General features: G+C 42.2%; 1 protein-coding gene across 6 annotated transcripts in view; it reads left to right on the top strand.

Moving 5' to 3' along the window:
* Positions 1 to 19089, top strand: part of ATF6 (activating transcription factor 6) — a 205015-nt gene that overhangs the window by 60275 nt on the left and 125651 nt on the right. For all 6 annotated transcript variants that reach the window (XM_023247597.2, XM_023247596.2, XM_045048952.1 and 3 more), the window contains 3 exons: positions 9421 to 9552; positions 14266 to 14379; positions 15267 to 15366. In XM_023247597.2, coding sequence (XP_023103365.1) covers positions 9421 to 9552; positions 14266 to 14379; positions 15267 to 15366 — 346 coding nt within the window. The remainder of the gene's footprint in view (positions 1 to 9420; positions 9553 to 14265; positions 14380 to 15266; positions 15367 to 19089) is intronic.

The raw sequence follows: 19089 nt of genomic DNA, 5'->3' as shown, positions 1-19089 counted from the left end.
GGGTTTTGTTGATGTTGTTGTTGTGAATTTGAAAATGTGAGATAGATAGATGGAAATAAGACAGTGGGAAGAAAAGAAGATGAATCAAAAGGAGAAGATAATTAGTTGCATAATGTAGATTGGCTGTATGTTGATATCATCGGTGCTTGGTAAAGGTAGAGGATTTTGTGTTTACCGTGTTAAGCTGGTTTTTTTTTTTTTTTTTTTAATCAAATATGTGCTGTGCACCAAGCATACTAATCTAAGCACTTTATATAAATTAATTCTCCTACAACTATAAGGGCAGTATTAATATCTCCATTTTACAGACGAGGAGACTAAAGTCACAGCTGATAGTGTTGCAGAGCTAAGATTGATAATCTGGGTCCGGAGCCCTTGTCTTAATCACTAATAGAGCCTTCAGGCCGAGGAAAAGAAGTTGGTATTGACAGAATGAGGAGAGGAGTCAGGACTCTATCCGGTAACATTATTCACCTCTCTCAAGCTTAGGATTGGCTGTGAAAGGAGTAGAAAATGCTCATTTTATAAGTTGGATGGATTGATGTAAATGTAACAGAAAAGAGATTGCACTCAAATTTACAGGCATCTTTTTGACATTTGGAATGATAGGAGGATGGCTTTCCCAGGTGAGAAGATACTAAAGTTGTTTGCATACAGACTTTTTATATTAAACATTGACTCAGTGGGATATCAGCAGTTGAGTAAGTACAGTGTATTAGTCATCTATTGCTGTGTAACAAGTCACCCTAAAACGTAAAGGCTTAAAACAACATTTGCTCTGCTAAAGTGTCTATGTGATTTGGGCAGGGCTCAGTAGAGGCAGCTCTTTGTTTCTGTGAGTGTCAACTGGGTGGCTTGGGTTCGTGGACCCCTTCCAAGATGGCTCACTCATCGCGGTCAGCAAGGTGGTGCTGGCTTCACCTGAGACCTGAGCCAGGGCTGTGGGCCAGGGTTCTCCGTTCTTCTTCAGTTAGGCCTCTCCCTTGGCTGGGTTCCAAGAATAAGCATCGCCTATTAGAAGACTGCTTTCTTGATAATTGTTCACCGAATGAATGACAGGATCTCATGCTGTTTTCTCGCTCCTGTTGGCTGACTTGGCAAACTTCCACTGTAAAGTTCATGTTTCTTCTCAGGGTCTGGTAATCCCAGGTTCTGAGAACTACTTTTGAGAAAGTTTTTGAAATCTTGATTTAAAGATTGATTTCTCCATTCAGTCACATTTCTGTTTCTAGTAAATTACCCCCAGTCACTAGGAGCCTGCAAAAATCATCTGTGAACCATTCAATAAACAGAAAAAGCTTTAGAGAACTTTTTGTCTTTAGTCTCAGTTGCAGTGAAAATTAGCATAATTTCCTGTTCCTGGATCTGGAGATGGTGTAATAATGAGTTCACCACCTGCTATTCTTGAGTTGTGAGTTAGTGTCCCTAAAATGAAGATCTGGATTTTTCTCTTGACATGAGGCAGAATAGTACATAAATTTCATCTGTTATTTAAAAAAAAAAAAATTATTTCCTCTAAGCTAGGCATTGTCCTAGAATAAAACACAGGTCCCTGTACTCCTTAAACATATATTCTAGTGAGGACAGACTGACAAAAAACATAAGTAAATATAATGATACCATTGTAGTTTCTTTGGATAAAGGGATAAGCTCTAGCAGAGTGAGTGGTTTTACAGGTGTGAGGGTGGGTGTTGGAGCTGGAGTTTTAAATAGCGATCATTGTAAAGTAGACATTTGAACCAAGGCTTAAAGAGAGGGCTAACAATATGGATATGTGGGGGATGGGCATTCCTGGCAGAGGGAACAGCCAGTGCAAGTGCCCTGGGGCTGGAGGTGTGCCTTACATGTTCGGGGAAAAGCAGGGAGGTCAGGGTGGCTGGGCTGAAGTGAGCAAGGGGGAGAGAAACAGGTGATGATGCCGGAGAGGGAAGATGGATGGAGGGGTTAAGTTTAGTGAGGCCTTGGTCATTTTAAGCGTTTGGGCTTTTACCATTTTTTTAGAAATAGGGAGCTGTCTGAAGGATTGAATAGAGGAGTGACATAATAATCTGACCCAGATTTCAAAACAGTCACTCCAGTTGCCGTGTTGTGAGTAGGCCGAACCTGGCAGGCAAGAAGACCAGCTGTACCATTGACTTCTCTGTGTCCCCCTTGGGACACATGGCACTTTTTGATTTATAGAAGCATGTTCACATCTGTCATTTTTTTTCTTTTCTTTCTTTCTTTTTTAATGTTTGTTTATTTTGAGGGAGAGAGACAAAAATGTGAGCAGGGAAGGGGCAGAGAGAGAGGGAGACCCAGAATCCCAAGCAGGCTCCAGGCTCCGAGCTGTCAGCACAGAGCCCGACGCGGGGCTCAAACTCACAAACTGCGAGATCATGACCTGAGCTGAAGTCGGATGCTTAACTGACTGAGCCACCCAGGCGCCCCAACACATCTGTCATTTCACTTGAATCTTTGAGAAACGGAAATATTTGTTATTTTTCCTCTTTTACACGTGAGGAATTGGCAGCTCAGAGAAGGTAACCAGCTGTCCCAGGGCTACTCAAGTGGGGAATCTCGGAGCCACCCCTTGAACCCAGACCTCCTGACGCCAAAGTTTATGCTCTTTCCGCTCTCCTCCGTTAAAACTGGAAGAACTGCATGCTGTTTGCAGCTTCAAGTGATTTCGCGTTTTCACGGGTGGGTGTCAGATCAACAGAGCGGCTGCAGCTTGTGGCTTCCTTCCGGAGATGAGAACCAGTATGATTCTTACCTGCTGAGATGGCTTGAATTTAAGATTGACCTACTTGTACCATAAGGAAGCAGGTTTGCAAAGGGTGGGATGGATTTGGAAATGTGCTGTGTTTTGTTCAGCTACTTGGTATGAACATTGGCTGTGTCGTATCTTAACGATTAAATGGCTTCACAGTCATCTAAGACAGTCGTTGGCTTTTAGAATTTTGTAAATGATAAGAGTAAAGTAACAGTTCTCCTAATGCCTTGTCTGGAATTTTGGATAATTGAAATTATTTGTGGTTTATTAATCTATGCTTTCAGGCCCCTTGAGCGGTTTATTGGTGTAATGCTGATTTGTGGTTTAAAACCATTGTATCTTGGGGCGCCTGGGTGGCTCAGTCGGTTAAGCGGCCGACTTCGGCTCAGGTCATGATCTCGCGGTCCGTGAGTTCGAGCCCCACGTCGGGCTCTGTGCTGACAGCTCAGAGCCAGGAGCCTGTTTCAGATTCTGTGTCTCCCTCTCTGTGACCCTCCCCTGTCATGCTCTGTCTCTCCCAGTCTCAAAAATAAATAAAATGTTAAAAAAAAAATTAAAAACAAAAACAAAAAAATGTTGTATTTCCTCCAGAGTAGGCTATTTCTGATCACAGAGATATAGGGACTGTCACTTTCTTAATATTTGTTAGTTTATTTAAAATACGGAATAGACCTAATTTAAGCTCATTATGAGAAGAGTTTGATTAGACTATTAAGGTTATCAACTATACACAGTCATTGCCCTTATCACACTGACTCTTACTGTGACTGAGCCATCTCTTTGTATCAATGGACATTTAATTTTTCTGGGGCACCTGGGTGGTTCCGTCGGTTAAGCATCCGGCTCTTGACTTTGGTTCAGGTCATGATCATGATTTGTGGGATTGAGCCCCACATTGGGCTCTGTGCTGACAGCTCGCAGCCTGCTTGGGGTTCTCTCTCTCCTCTCTCTCTGCCTCTCCCCTGCTTGCTGTCTTTCTTTTCTCTCTTTCTCTCTCTCAAAAAATAAATTAAAAAAATAAATTTAATTTTTCCAGAATTAACGAAAAGAGGCATTGAATGATTTAAAATTCTCATGTCAAGAATCTAAAAGTTCACATCAACAATTTTCTTTTTTTTTTTTTAATTTTTTTTTTAACGTTTATTTATTTTTGAGACAGAGAGAGACAGAGCATGAACGGGGGAGGGGCAGAGAGAGAGGGAGACACAGAATCGGAAGCAGGCTCCAGGCTCCGAGCTATCAGCCCAGAGCCTGACGCGGGGCTCGAACTCGTGGACCGTGAGATCGTGACCCGGGCTGAAGTCGGACACTTAACTGACTGAGCCACCCAGGCACTCCTCAACAATTTTCTCTTACTTCTTTGTACATTTGGCCGTGATAAGGACTGTCAAATTCCTTGTTAATACTTGTGGTGTCACAGTTGTATCTAAGACAGTCTTGAATTCTGGCAGTGAAATAAAGCTCTTTTGTGTCTTTCAAATATTAATAAAACAAGGAAAATAGAAATCTGCGGTTATTCAGATGATTAAACTAGTTTCTGTAGGTCTTTTCATAGGGTTCAAACATTTGTAGTTTCTTTTGAGCTGAACTGGACAGCCGGCTTGCCTGTAGTTTAGTTTATGAGAAATTTCATTTTAAGACTTAAAAAAAGGTGTACGAGGAATGGAGGCCAAATGACAACAACAACCAAAAACAAATAAATAAAAAATTTTAAAAGATTGTTTACAAAGTTTCTTAATATATTGCCTTTCAAAATACATTCTCCTCCAACGGGTAGATAATAAATGAGGCTAAAAAAAGGTGCAAGTTACTAGAGTAGCTCCGTGACAGGTAAATTGTCATTACCCTGTGAAATCATTACCTGTGTGGGCAGTAGTGACAACTAGTGATCACTTGTGAGCTAGACCAGTCACCGTCCAAACTGATGTCCAGCAAGTGCAGCTGCCAAGTGATTGTGGTGCAGCCCAGCCACACGTGAAATAAACTAAACTAAACTAAATGCAAGGCATTTGCTTGTAACAGCTGTAAGTTGTCGATTGAAACGCCTGCCCGTCTTTTGGTGCAAATCATCCAAAGAACAATGATCAGGGGCGCCTGGGAGGCTCAGTCAGTTGAGCGCCCGACTTCGGCTCAGGTCTTGATCTCACGGTTTGTGAGTCTGCTGTGAGCCCAGAGCTTGCTTTGGATCCTCTGTCCCCCTCACTCTCTGCTCTGGCTTATGAGTTAATTGTGGGAGTTATCGAGGGAGCCTCCTTTTTAAAGGCTTACACCCCTTAGCGAGGATGTAGGGAAGCAGGGGAGCTGTTCTGGTAATCTGCTGTTTTTTAAGTAGTCTAGGTGACTAGGAGATGATTGTAATACCAGTTTGTGAAAGACAAGGGATAATCATACCAGGGAATTGAACAGTAATCATAGGGAAGATTCCGCTGTAGAAAGGGATAGGAAAGGGGTCCCGGGTTGGCCCAGTCAGTAGGGCACGTGACTGTTTATCTTGGGATTGTTAAGTTCGAGCCCCATGTTGGGTGTAGAGATTATTTAAAAAAAAATCTTAAAAATAAATAAAGTCTTTAAAAAAATAAATAGAAAAGGAAGAGATACGATGCCTGAGAGCCAAAATTAAAACAAGAACAAAACTTGCTAGTTTATTATTTGTTTTAAAGTTTATTTATTTTGGGAGAGAGAACGAGAACGAGCAGAGGAGGGGCAGGGAGAGGAGGAGAGAATCCCAAGCAGGCTCCACACTGTCAGTGCAGAGCCCAAAGTGGGGCCCGAACCCACAAACCTTGAGATCGTGACCTGAGCCGAAACCAAGAGTCGGCTGCTTAACTGATGGAGTCGCCCAGGTGCCCCAAAAACATGCTAGTTGTGTTTCTGTTACTTGAATAAGTTGCTAGACTCAGTGATACTGTGGCAGGCAGGGCCATCTGTAATCCAGCCTTACATTATCGTCCTGGTCCCCTTTCTTTCTCCTCTGTTTCTGAGACCCCTTCTTGCTGTGTGCTTACACATACGTGTGTCCACCCTCTCACAGCCTCTCCTGCTTGACTTACAGTTCCCTGAGCATACCCTGTTCTCTTCTACCCGTGTGCTTGTTTCATACACCATTCCGTCTATACGAGTGTCTTCCTTCACCACCCCCCCCCCCCCGCCTTTTCCACCTGTTTGTTTACTGCTTTTCATTTAAGATAACTTTGCGATCCTCTTAGTAAAGATCAGGCACCTTAGCTATATGCTGCCATAGCATTCAGCATTAACCTTATTATGGCATTAATCACTCTATTATCTTTTATCTGTATCAATACCCGCCCTCCCCCTCCCCCCCACCACACATTAAACTGCAATTTGATCTTTACCTTTCTTTTATTTTTGAGTCTTTAGCATCGTACATGGTTGCTGGAACATGATAGGTATTTAATGCATGTTAAATAAATGAATCAGTCATTCTGAGAAATGTCGTCAACATAATGCAGCAATGTAGTTCCAATCCTAAGTCCAGATCTTGGCTTCTTTAATTACTTAGAGCACGACCTTGGTCAAGTTGTTAAAACTCTTTGAGCCTCAGTTTGTACTTAACGTGTTCATTCCCTGATACGTAGCAGGTGCTCAGAAAATGGCAGCTGCTGTCATACTGTATTTGCATCTTAGAAGAAAAGAACATTTAACAATCTTGTAACATCTGTATGGTCAAGATGGGAAATTTTGGACTGTGTGATAGAATTAATTCAGAAATGGTTAAACTTAATTTTTATAAGGCTTTCTCTAGGGCCATGCACCATGGCTCAATTTTTTTGTTCTGCTCTTAATATTTGAATAACAGTTCAGTTGAGGATGTTGATGGCATGCTGATCCTTGCTTAAAAGGAGAATTTCTTTTGCTAATTAGGGTCCTAGAAGTTCTTGACTGATTAGTAGGCCGAATGATATTTTTAAAGGAGTGGATGTAAATTATTCTGCTGGGATCAGAAAAGCTCAATTATATAAATTTAGGATTGGAAGAGGGAGAGGAAGGGAAAAGAAGGGAATGGTTCAAAATCAGTTTGTGAGGAGAGTTGGGATTTTGATTAAACCAGGCTCGGTATAAATAACTTCTGATGTAATTGCCAAAAAAAGCCTATGTGGTATTAGACCGCATCAGTGGAAGAAGAACGATCTAGAACGTGGGAAGGAATTATCTGTTCCATCCTGACTCGTCATAACACCTGAGAAGTACTGTGGTCGGTTCTGGACACCACTCGCGAGGGGCGTGTTGACAGGAGAGGGGCCTGACACCGTGTACCGGAAAGTAGAAACGTGGGGAAGAAACCACAACCTTGAGAAAGAGAGCCTGCGGGGAGGTGTTCTGTGTCTTTGGACATTGGAAGAAGGCTTGCTTATCTTTTTAGCCTTCTTCTGAATAGCCGCAGAGCCCAGAACTAGCACCCAGAGGGGAAAGTTAGAAGGAAGCACATTTCTAGTTAAAACAAGGGGAAACTAAGCTCTTTGAGTAGTTAGGGCCGTCTCTGGAGGGGTTGAGGGCGAACTTGTCCCGAACCGGGATGTTATTACGTGGATGGGTCCCTAACACAGTGTCGGTGTTAAATTAACTGAGATTCTGTAAACTGAGGAGAAAGGTCTTCACTTTGTTTTGTTTACAGCGTACGTTCCTAAGTAGAATTTTTGACACCACACTTGAAAGATTTAGAAGTAAAATCCTTTTCAAAAAAGTAAGTTGCAAAAAGGAAAAAAAAATCTGCAGTTATCATCACCCTGTGTTTGTCTTCCCTACAGAATTATCATTTACTGCTGATCTCATGTTTTCTTAAATACTCACCAAGCCAAGTTTTCCTTAGTTAGCTACCCCACTAGGCCTTTCTCTTCCCTTATTTGCAGCAGGGTTGGGATTGCTGGCGACATTCTGTCTGAAAGATAGGAATGGGGACAAAATGTATCCTCGGTTGTAGCAAAACTAAATGTTCCTCAAGGCATCTCATTTGGTGGTATACCTTTAAAGAGTTTACAGGACGTCCAAGTGCTACGGCATGCTGTGTGAGGGCCACTGGACAGCAGTGACTCTGGGGGGGAAGAACTGAGGAGATTGGGAAATATAATAAGAGCTCAGAAGAAGATTCTAGAAAGGTGTACGTGCTTCCTGTTTCCCCCTACACTGCTTTCCCCAGATGTGGAGGCAAACTGCCATGCCCCGGAGAACTCCTTTTCTCTTAGAACCTCAGGCCCTTAATTGTGTCCCTTTCATCAGCCTTACTTTCCTTTAAGTAGAGTCTGGCATCCCTTCTTTTGTGTTTCCCTAGGGAGATTGCCTTTGTGTTTCATTTCAAGAGGACTATAGAGCTAGTGTAAATTGTGTGCGTGGCATTATACAATAAAGTGTACACACACAAAATATCTTACTGGTGAGCCAAATTTCTGAGCTCATGATTAATGCATTAAACGTGTTTAACAACTATTGCAGTATTTGCTTTATATGTGTGTGTATGTATCTCTACATACATATACTTATATTTTATATGTGTGTGTGTGTGTGTATATCTATATATAGATACAGATATATATATCTATCTATATATAGATATATATACACATATATTTTTTGTTGTTGCAAATACTTAACACCCACCAAGAGCACATACGTTGATGAATGAAGGCATTGGGGCAGATGGGGAGAAAGAAGTAAATAGGAAATTTTTACATGTAAATAAAAATAGAAGTATTTTTAAAAATAATTTTTTGTTACTTTTATCTGATAGCCCGCCATCTGGGATTTCGAAAGGCTAATGAATTGGCTGCGGATAAGGGGAAAAGTTCGCATCTCATTTGAAGTACTCCCTCATTAAAATGTTAGTTTGCAGCATCCAGGAGGACTTTTTTTTTTTTTAATGTTTTTATTTATTTTTGTGACAGAGAGAGACAGAGCATGAGCAGGGAAGGGGCAGAGAGAGGGAGACACAGAATCTGAAGCAGGCTCTAGGCCCTGAGCTGTCAGCACAGAGCCGGACGCGGGGCTCGAATTCACGGACTGTGAGATCATGACCTGAGCTGAAGTTGGTCGCCCAACCGACTGAGCCACCCAGGCGCCTTCAGGAGGACTTCTTATTTCAGTTTACTCTCTGAGTTTAAAATTTGTTTCTGTGTATATTGTACTTATTTCTACTTTTTATACATAGTTAATGTAATTATACAGTTTTTAAAGCGTACAGATTACTGCTGTTGTTTAAAAATGAGGTGCTTTTTGGGGCGCCTGGGTGGCTCAGTAGGTTGAGCGTCCGACTTCAGCTCGGGTCACGATCTCACGGTTTGTGGGCTCTGGGCTGATGGCTCAGAGCCTGGAGCCTGTTTCCGATTCTGTGCCTCCCTCTCTCTCTGCCCCTCCCCCATTCATGCTCTGTCTGTCTCTGTCTCAAAAATAAGTAAACATTAAAAAAAAAATTTAAAAAAAATGAGGTGCTTTTTATACTTGACAGAAATTATTCTTAAAATTGTTTTGCCTACAGACAGGATGCCAGGCGGGGGAATCTGACCACAGATAATGCTGTTTTGTTTCTGCACCTAGTGTTCATGCTGAGTGCGTGGATCTGTGAGGGAATCGTGGTTTGTTTTAGAACTAATGTCGCTTGCATATGTGTGACTTACTTTTGTTTCAATTATTGTTTCACTTTTTACAATTTTCAGCATGCTGGAACAGGATTCCAGGAGAAAGAATCCTAGTGTGAACCCTGCAAATCAGAGGAGGCATCTTCTAGAATTTTCTGCTAAAGAGGTGCAAGACACATCAGATGGTATCATCCAGAAAAACAGCTACAGGTTAGAAGATGGCATGTCTCTGTCTGTTAAGATGATTTAATGAAACTGCCGTGGAGAATTATATAGTATAACTTTACATTTACTAGTTTATGCACAGTTTTTATTAGAACAGACAAGTTATTGAGGCCCTTAATGAATTTTACTGTTAAGATCAGTTCCGAGAATACATTTACTTTTTGAAACCTTGAGAAGTTTTGAAATTCTTGTAGAGATGTGACCTTAAAATCTCAGTTTATGTGCACTAATGTACATATTGAGGCACATATGGTAAACAGACATTATATTATATATAATGTTTCTAATACAAATTTTTATTATCATATGATTACACATATAACGTATCTAATAGTATCGTCCTGTGATGAACATGATATGGTGGAATGATTATGATTGAACCTGCGTGCAGTCATCAGATCACATCATTTATACTTGTTTATTGTGACCTTTGTTGGATCTCCCTCCCCTGTTACAGTTTAATATTGTCTTAGTAAATTTCTCTATAGCCTGTCAAATAGTAAAAGGCTTGAAATTTTTTGAAAACACAAGGTCTGTGTTATGTAAAGTAGAAGAAGGTCGTCATGGACGTTTTCAAAGCTGTATACTTTTTGATAAACATTTCCCTGTGTTACTAGAGCCCAGTGGAGCTGGGTCCTTGATTAACAGAACCAAGGGACATCCCAGTGTGGCAGCCATTGCTGCCAAAGTGTAATGCTTCAGGACCCTTAGAGATCTGTGTACTTGTAACTCCGTGATGCTCTACAGGCCAAGAGCCATCGGGGAATCTTTTTTTTTTTTTTTTTTTTTTTGAACTTTTACTGTGACGGCCAAACCATTGAATGAAATTATTACCATAGTCCTGTGGGCTTGTGTCCATTTAGCCTTCCTAGGAAAAAATGCTAGTGTTCATTGTTTTAGGAATCTGCAGTGTGTAAAGTACGATGTTAAGTGTGGCGGAGAATCCAGAGAGTTCCTTGTCAGTTAGTGTGATGCAGCACCCGTGACAGGTGCTATAATGTGGGAAGATATTCTATGACGTCTCTTGCTTTTTCTCTCGTGCCCAAATCAGCCGTACTTCGGACATAGTGATCTTACTACTCACTTAACAGTGTCTTTAAATATCGCTAGAGTTTAGTAGTATCTTTAATTTTACTAAGTAATTTGTCCAAGTTTGCCCTACATGTTCGACGTGTAATTTTGAGCTCCGTTGTCCACGTGAGATCTGTCAGAAGTTACGTTCTAAATTTGATAGTCTTCGGGTTTATGAGAGTGCAGACTGTGCCCTTCAGCTACGTATTGCAGGCCGTTAAAAAGTAGAACGAGTTATTGATTGCATACTTGCAGTGAAGTTCAGATAGCCTTTACTAGAATATTATTTATGTTGAACTAACCACAACAAGTAGAAACCTTCATCAATCTGTCTGTGGTAGAGTAAGGTGACGTGGAAAACACGGTGCTCTGATGATCCTAGTTCGACCCAGATATTTGAATGACCTTCAGGCTGTAATTTGTCAACTTTCAAAGTAGTATATGAGATGCAAGCCGTCCACTGTTGCCCACCCCAAAGTCACCATGGCCTGTTTTGGCTTACTGGTGGTGGTAAAAACAACAACAACAAGAAAAAAATGGACAAGATTATGGATTCTTGGCTACATGCAAATCTCTTGAAATATCTAAGATTATTATTGAGCAGCTTGGGAAGTTGAAATAGGTGTCAGTCCACCAGTGTGATCTTCTTGCTTTGATCACTTAACTCTCCCTCCCTAGCACTGTCCTCTGCGGTAGTGATTTATTTGCTAAAATGTTTTCTATCAATATGATTTGTTTGCAAGCAGCCTAGAACGCTGGCCATCTCAGGATTAGTGTGGATCTGATTGTCTCCAGATTGCATATTGGCTGAGACTCTCCCTTTTCCTTTCCCTTCAGCTCCACCCAGGTCCTTTCCTGGTATTTCTCCTATCAGACTTTTTTCTCTTTTCCAACGAATATTTTTGGCTGATAGAAAAAGCCAGTGAGCATAGATGTGCAGAAGTCATTATACTAGGGTTTATCACATAGAAATAAAATTATAAATAAAAAGTATATTTTCAAAAGTAATTTTAGACTTCTGTGATGGACAGCAGCAGTTATATTTTCCTAAGTATGAAGACCTGATTTTTTAACCTAAGGCACACGAGACAGGTCTGTGGTGGTGGTGGTGGTATTTTTTGTTTGCTTTGAGTCTAGCAGACAGCCTCCTCTTGTAGGCATTTAGAGTTTATCAAGTGCAAAGGAGAGGTTTTCTTCCCTTCTCCCTCAACACTTAATTTCAGGGTGGTGTGTGTGCCACCTGTTACTACCTGTGTGTGCTGCCATTTCTGTGTTATTCAAACATTTTAACTCCCAGAGGCAGAAGAGAGGACGTGGAGAATGTTCTGGGGCCACTTGCAAGAAGAATGATCTGTATGTCCTCAGCTGTTGTGTGTGGCTTACATAGAAGTCTGTAACTTTCATCTCTTGAAGTTAGTTTTCTACTCTGCCAAAATTATTTTTGTCACAGAGGCCGGTTATTTCCGTGTTGCCAGATTCAGCAGAAACTTCTGTCTTCATCTTGGTCTTTCCTTCACGTCCGGCCGTGGGGTCCCTCCTTCCTCGGGACATTCTTCCTTGTGTCGCTCCAGGTTTCAGTTTCCGTCGTTTTCACAGACCTCTGCTTCAGTCCTCTTTCTGGGCTCCTCCTCCCTCCAAACCTCATCCTCTGGAACTGTGGGTATTTTAGTTTTCTTTCTGCCTCTGTGACTCATCCGTAATTTAGCGCACAGCCCATATCTCCGTATCCTGACAACTCCCAAATTTGTGTTTCCCACCCAGACTTCCCTTCTGAGTCTCCAGACTCCTCCACCCAGTAGTTTGCTTGACATCTCTTTTTTTTTTTTTTTAACATGTCAGACTTAACACGTGCACGGTGGACCCCTGTGTCCGTCTTCTTGTTCATCTTCCAGCCCCTTCTTTACAACAGTCTTCCTCATTCCGTCGTTGCTTCTGCCGGAAACGCTGATTCCTCCCTTTCAACGGGTGCCATTGATACCTTTCCAAAAAGTATCTTGCATTGGTTTGCTCCCCTCCGTCTCACTGCCAGCACCTAGGTCGTGCTGTCGCAGCTCTTGCCTGGATGATAGCTGCCTCTTGGCCGGCCTCCCGGTTTCCGCTTTGATCTCCTTCGAATCCAGTTTTGGTACGGTGGCGGGGTGCAAGCGTAAACTGAACCCTATCACCTCTCTCCTTCTGTGAGCCTGTCGTTATGTTCCGGTAATTCCTTGTTAGGATCCAGGCAGTCTCTCTGAGCTTGTCTTGTGCCTCCCTCACTTGCTCCCAACTCTTCAGCTGGTGTGTAGTCCTTCTTTGAGTTCCTGACGGCCACCTTCTCCCCACCTGCCTCTGTCGAGAACACTGTTTCCCCAGTTTCTTTTTTTTTTTTTTTTTAATTTTTTTTTTCATCCCCAGTTTCTATAGTAGTGCCTCCCTCCTTTCCTTTAGGCCTTGACTTAAATACCATCTCCTCAGACCATTTCATCTAAAGTAGCCACTGCCACAGGTTTTCTCTTGCTACGTAGATTCTTTCTTTGAATTTATTTTATGTGTTTGTTCGTTTATAGTTGGTCCTTCTTCCCCTTAAGGTCTTTGAGGACAGAGACTTCATTTTTCTCGTTCCCTGTTGGGTTCCTAGCGCAGTACCTGGCACACGGTTGGTATGCAGTAAATAGTGGTTCGATGAGTTAATGAAAACTGTGAGTCTAGCCGTGTCTAATTTTGTTTTTATATTTTTTCTTTCTGAGTTTTAGCATACCAAGTTTTCTAAATCTAGAGCATTGAGTGTAAAGAAATTTAAGACCGATCTAAGAGTTTTGAGTGAGAAAGGTGAAGGTGGCAGAGTGAGAATAAATAGCAGTGATGCCCGCAGCTCGGCTTCTCATGTCCAGCCTCGGTTGTGCTCCCTCCACCACACCCTGGATATCAGCTCCCGTGGCGTAGATCAGCGTGACGGTTAGGAAAGTGGATTTTTGAAGCTAATGGAGTGACTGGTTGACTTGACTTTGGTGTTTTATTAGCGATTCAGGTTTTTTCATGATTTAAACGTTTTTTAAATGTTTATTTACTTAGAGAAAGCACACATGTGAGCAGGGGTGGAGCAGAAAGAGAGAGGGAGAGAGAAATCCCAAGCAGGTTCCGCGCTGACGGCACAGAGCCCAACGTGGGGCTTGATCCCACGAGCCATGAGAGCATGACCTGAGCTGAAATCAAGAGTCGGACGTTTTAACCAACTGAGCCGCCCAGGCGCCCCAGGACTCTAAAATTTATATTCAACTTTTCAACACTTTCACTTCGCCGCCTGCAGGTGTTGATGCCTCTCCTTGCCCCTGTCACACACGGTTTTAGGGAGACTTCAGTTTTGTCGTCACAGAATTGTGAATGACCATGAAACTTGAGTCCTGGTCACGTGGTACTGTCTTTAATGTCAGTGGGTCTGTGCCCCTGCTTCCCCCCTTACTGTGCCACCTGTGTTCCGGCAGCTCTGTGGGCCATGTGTTACCATCGTGTCCTTAGTTTTTGGTACGTAGTACTTGCTCCGTATATTTTTATTTCCATAAAACGTTAATGCTAGTGATGATTTTCTTATAGCAAACGACTTAGGAATTTAAGACACAAGGAGATGTATTTTGTGCTTATGTTTTCCAGATACGATCATTCTGTTTCGAATGACAAGGCCCTGATGGTGCTCAGCGAAGAGCCACTCCTCTATATCCCTCCCCCTCCTTGTCAGCCCCTGATTAACACCACAGAATCTCTCAGGTGAGTGTTGTAGACCGTTGCAGAAATACCTGAGTGGGCTCCCCGGCTCGGCTTTGAAACCGGGAAAGCTATTCGTGCAGATTAGCTAAGTGGCTGAGAGGACCTCTGCTTATTTGCCGGATGACCATGGGCGTATCAGTTGCTGTCCAGTTCCCCCACCAACCTGCTGAAGATGGTGACGGGTCTGCTTCGGGTAAGGGTATTGGGGTTGCCTATTGAAGTATATGCCTTATCTGAGAACTACAGAACGACCTTAATACAAAAATTCAGGATGTTAGACTTGAGGGCGGTAACATTGACAGCACCTTTTTCTTCAAGTTAGGAAGATAACTGTTTGAAGAGTGGCGATTCTAGAGGTATAACTAGCCCTTTTATATTCCCAGTGTTGGGCATTTTGGGTTACAGTGCACTGAAATTTATTTCTCCCCCCACTATTTTTTCCTGAGCAATTGAGTTCGTTCTTTTCCTTCTCCCCAGAGAGTGTGATTTTCAAAGGCTTTCACGCACCCATTTGCTGTTAGGGTCCTGTGACTTGTTAAATGCTCTCCAGCATCGCCATTGTTGGTGTGTATGTGGCCCAAGGGCAGAAGTAGGAAATACTCTCTTTGTGAAAAAACTTGTGCATCCAGTATTTACATTCGGAAGGTATTTGGCTGTTTTTGTTTTTTGTTTTTGAACTCATGATCGAGGAGGCTACTGTATAAAAATCCATGTCGTGTCAAAACGAACTGGACATTAGTGTCTCAGCTTTTTCCAGTCAAAAAGCAGCATTGAATCATCAGGCACTCGGGATGCTATTTGGAACCTGTAGAATAGGATTAAATTCATTTTCGACCAAGAATGAGACGTTTGTTTCTAAGAAGTATGTTTAATTAACTATTTTATAGGTTAAATCATGAGCTTCGAGGATGGGTTCACAGGCATGAAGTGGAAAGGACCAAGTCCAGAAGAATGACGAATAATCAACAGAAAACCCGTATTCTTCAGGTTTGTTTGTGCTTGTCTTTATTTTTAATTTTTTAATGTTTATTTATTGGGAGAGAGAGAGAGAAAGAGACAGTGTGAGTGGGGGAGGGGCAGAGAGAGAGACACACACAGAATCTGATGCAGGCTCTGAGCTGTCAGCACAGAGCCCGACGTGGGGCTCGAACTCACGAACCATAAGATCATGACCTGAGCCAAAGTCGGAGGCTTAACTAACTTGAACCACCCAGGTGCCCCTGTGCTTGTTTTTAAACAACGGTTGGCACATTTGTTGGAAGTCTCCCCTCAGATGGATTGCTTTCTTCCCTGTAAAATTGGGAAAACTTGAACTTCAGCCGCTTCCCGCTGCGTCCTGCTGCCTCAGTGACGGCACTGGCACTGAACGCCGTCCGCCCGGTTCGACAGCGCGAGTGGTTCTTGCTCGGGCAGGTGCTGCTTCTTGCTCTCTCCCTCACATTTACTTTCAAGCCAGGGCTTCTTCTACATGGGCATGTATGTCGAATGATTTGGGCGCAAATGGTAGGATAAATGGTACTGCTCATCTCCGGTCTTCCGAGAGCTTTTCAAGAAGAGGCTGTTGAGACGTAGGACAGCTTGAAAGTGGAGGCACATCTTCAAGGAGGACGTTTTGAACTTACACACGTGGGGCTCCAGGTTAATGACAACTCTTATTTACAGCCTGTTTAGTTGGGCTCCCATCTTTTTTTTTTTTTTTTTAAGTAATCTCTGCACTCAACATGAGGCTCGAACTTCTAACCCCCGAGATCAGAAGCCACGTGCTCTACCGACCGAGCCAGCCAGGCACCCCGGTTGGGCTTCCAGGTTAACATGGTTTACCCCACAGCACCGTTTGTGGTCATTGCATCATTCATCCGGTATTCATTATTGCTTCTGAAGTGCTGAGACTACCAGCTGGCACATTACAAGCTCCCCACCATTAGTACCTATGGTAGTAATGATGAGCCGGCTACGGGTTCTAGATCCTGGAACACAGTAGTGAGTATGATAAAATCCCTGCCTTCCTGGAGCTTCCATTTTGATGGGAGAGATATGCACAAACACGTAAAGTTGAAAACAGACTTAGAAGGACAAATACCACATGAACTCACTTATATGTGGAATCTGTAAAAAAAAAAAAAAAAAACCCAACAAAAACTGAACTAGATACAGAGGACAGATGCAGAGACTGGGGGGTAGCAGGGTGGGTGAAATAGGTGAAGGCGGTCAAAAGGTACAAATTCCTAGTTACAAAATAAATACGTTATACGACGTAATATGCAGCATGATGTCTATAGTTAATAATACCGTATAGTATAATTTGGAAGTTAGTAAGAGAGTCTATGTTTAAAGTTCTCATCACAAAAGAAAAAATAGGGTTGGAGATTAGAGGTTAAATTGAGAGGTAAGTGGCTTTTTTAGACTGAATGGTTGGAGAAGGCTTCTCTAAAGAGACTTCACTTGAGTAAGGTATTGCCAAGGTAATTAATGCTAGCTGTTGTAACCACTGGCCTCAAAATCTCAGTAGCTTATGGAGTAAAAATTTGTTTCTCACCCACACAAATCTGATACAGCTCTCTAGGATGTCTTTTTTTTTTTTTAATGTTTATTTTTGAGAAAGAGAATGTGAGTGGGGGAGGAGCAGAGAGAGGAGACACAGAATCCGAAGCAGACTCCAGGCTCTGAGCTGTCAGCACAGAGCCCGACATGGGGCTGGAACTCACAAACAACAAGATCATGACCTGAGCCGAAGTCAGATGCTTAATCGGCCGAGCCACCCAGGCGCCCCTAGAATGCCTTCTTTTCAAGCAATGGCTAGGGAATCCAGATTCTTTCTACTCTGTGACCTCAACAACTGGAAATTCTTTGCTTCTAGCTTTGGGTGTGGGGGAAGAGAGAGCTTGGAAGATTATGCAGAATGTTTTAGGGATCTCGCCTAGACTTTAGCCAGTGTTTAGGTGGCTAAAACTCTTGTCACTTTTCACAGTCTCCCTTGCAGTAGGTGAGGCAAATGTCATTTTCCTGTGTGTTCAGGATTTGGTGAGAACGTTGCTTTTGCAATAGAAAAAAATGAAGGCGTAAACAATGCAAAGATCCAAGGGAAAATCTAGAGAAAGAGCTTACAGAAAACTGGAACAGCGAATATAAAGAAAGATCTTTAGGAGGAAAACAGTCTGGATATTTGAGGAACATCGAGAAGTTGTGTAAGGCTGGACTGCAATGCCGAGGGGTCGAATAGTAGAAGATGGCATCGGAGAGGCAGCAGAAGCTAATTTGTAGCCTCATAGTCTACGGTGAGAACTTGGGAGATTTCATCCCAGGTTTGAGAAGACAGCATTGAGAGGTTTCAGCAGGGGAGGGACTTGATCTGATTTATGTTTATATTTTTAATTTTAATTATTGAATGTTATTACTTTATTTTATTTTATCTTACTGTATTTTACTTGAGAGAGAGGGGTTGGGGGGGAGAGAGAAAGAATCTTAAGCAGGTTCCATGCCCAGTGCTGAACCCCCTGTGGACTCAGCTCCATCACGAACCAGAGATCATGACCTGAGCTGAAATCAAGAGTCAGGCACTTAACCAACCGAGCCACCCAGGCGCCCCTAATCTTGAAGGAATTTTAACGTAAAGAAGAGAATTTTGTTTTTATTTCACAGCCTTTGAACATGAGGAGACCTGGAGTTTAATCTCAAGTGTTACCTCTTTGCTATCTTGGGTATATATCTTTCTGTTATGAGCTTAGATAACGATCAGAAGTGTGAGACACTTAGCTCTTCCAGAGAAACGAGTGACAGGGAGGAATCTGTTTGTCAAGGATAAAAGAAGTTCTTGGTCAGAAGAAGGATCATTCTGCTTATGCTGTTGTCAATACTAAAACATACAAAGATTTCCTCTGGTTCTCTTTCTTAGTGTAATGAGTTGTAACTGTTCTGCCTGGTCTTTCCTCATTTCCACCTCTTTTTCCTCACAACCACTCTTTTCGGATGCTTAAAAGGATCCACTAGTCTAGATAAGATATTCTGTAAATTTGACAAATTGACATTTCTTTGAAATTTCTGTGATCTCTTAAGCATTACATCCTTGATTTGGCTTGTCCCATTTCATACTTCTACTCTTTCTAGATTGTGAGTCTAGAAAAGGCAAAGGGGCAAATTAGTGAACATATCATTCAAAATGAAGGAAAAATAGAGGTGCCTGGGTGGCTCAGTCGGATGGGCGTCTGATTTCAGCTCAGGTCATGATCTCACAGCTTGTGAGTTCAAGGCCCACGTTGGGCTCTGTGCTGACAGCTCGGAGCCTGGAGCCTGCTTGGGATTCTGGGTCTCCCTCTCTCTCTGCCCCTCCTCTGCTCGTGCGCTCGCTCTCTCTCTCTCTCTCTCTCTCTCTCTGTCTTAAAAAAAAATTTTTTTTTAAAAATGAAGGTAAAATAAAGACATTTTCAGACAGATAAAAGCTGAGATAATTTGTCTCTGGAAGATCTGCACTATAAGAACTACTAAAATTTTTTAGATTAAAGGAAACGGTAGCAGACATAACTCCAGATTAGCAGGAAGGAAGAACACCAGAATGGGTAAATATCTGTTAGAAATAAATGGCCTTTTTATAAAAGTCTTTTATGTATATATGTGTATTTAAATGTCTTTAGAAGATTATTGTCTTAAAAAAATTTTTTTTTAATGTTTATTTTTTTTTCAACGTTTATTTATTTTTGGGACAGAGAGAGACAG

This window comes from Felis catus, chromosome F1 (assembly GCF_018350175.1).
Source record: "Felis catus isolate Fca126 chromosome F1, F.catus_Fca126_mat1.0, whole genome shotgun sequence".
In the NCBI taxonomy this organism is placed as follows: Eukaryota; Metazoa; Chordata; class Mammalia; order Carnivora; family Felidae; genus Felis; species Felis catus.
This window is presented reverse-complemented; position numbering and strand designations above follow the sequence as displayed.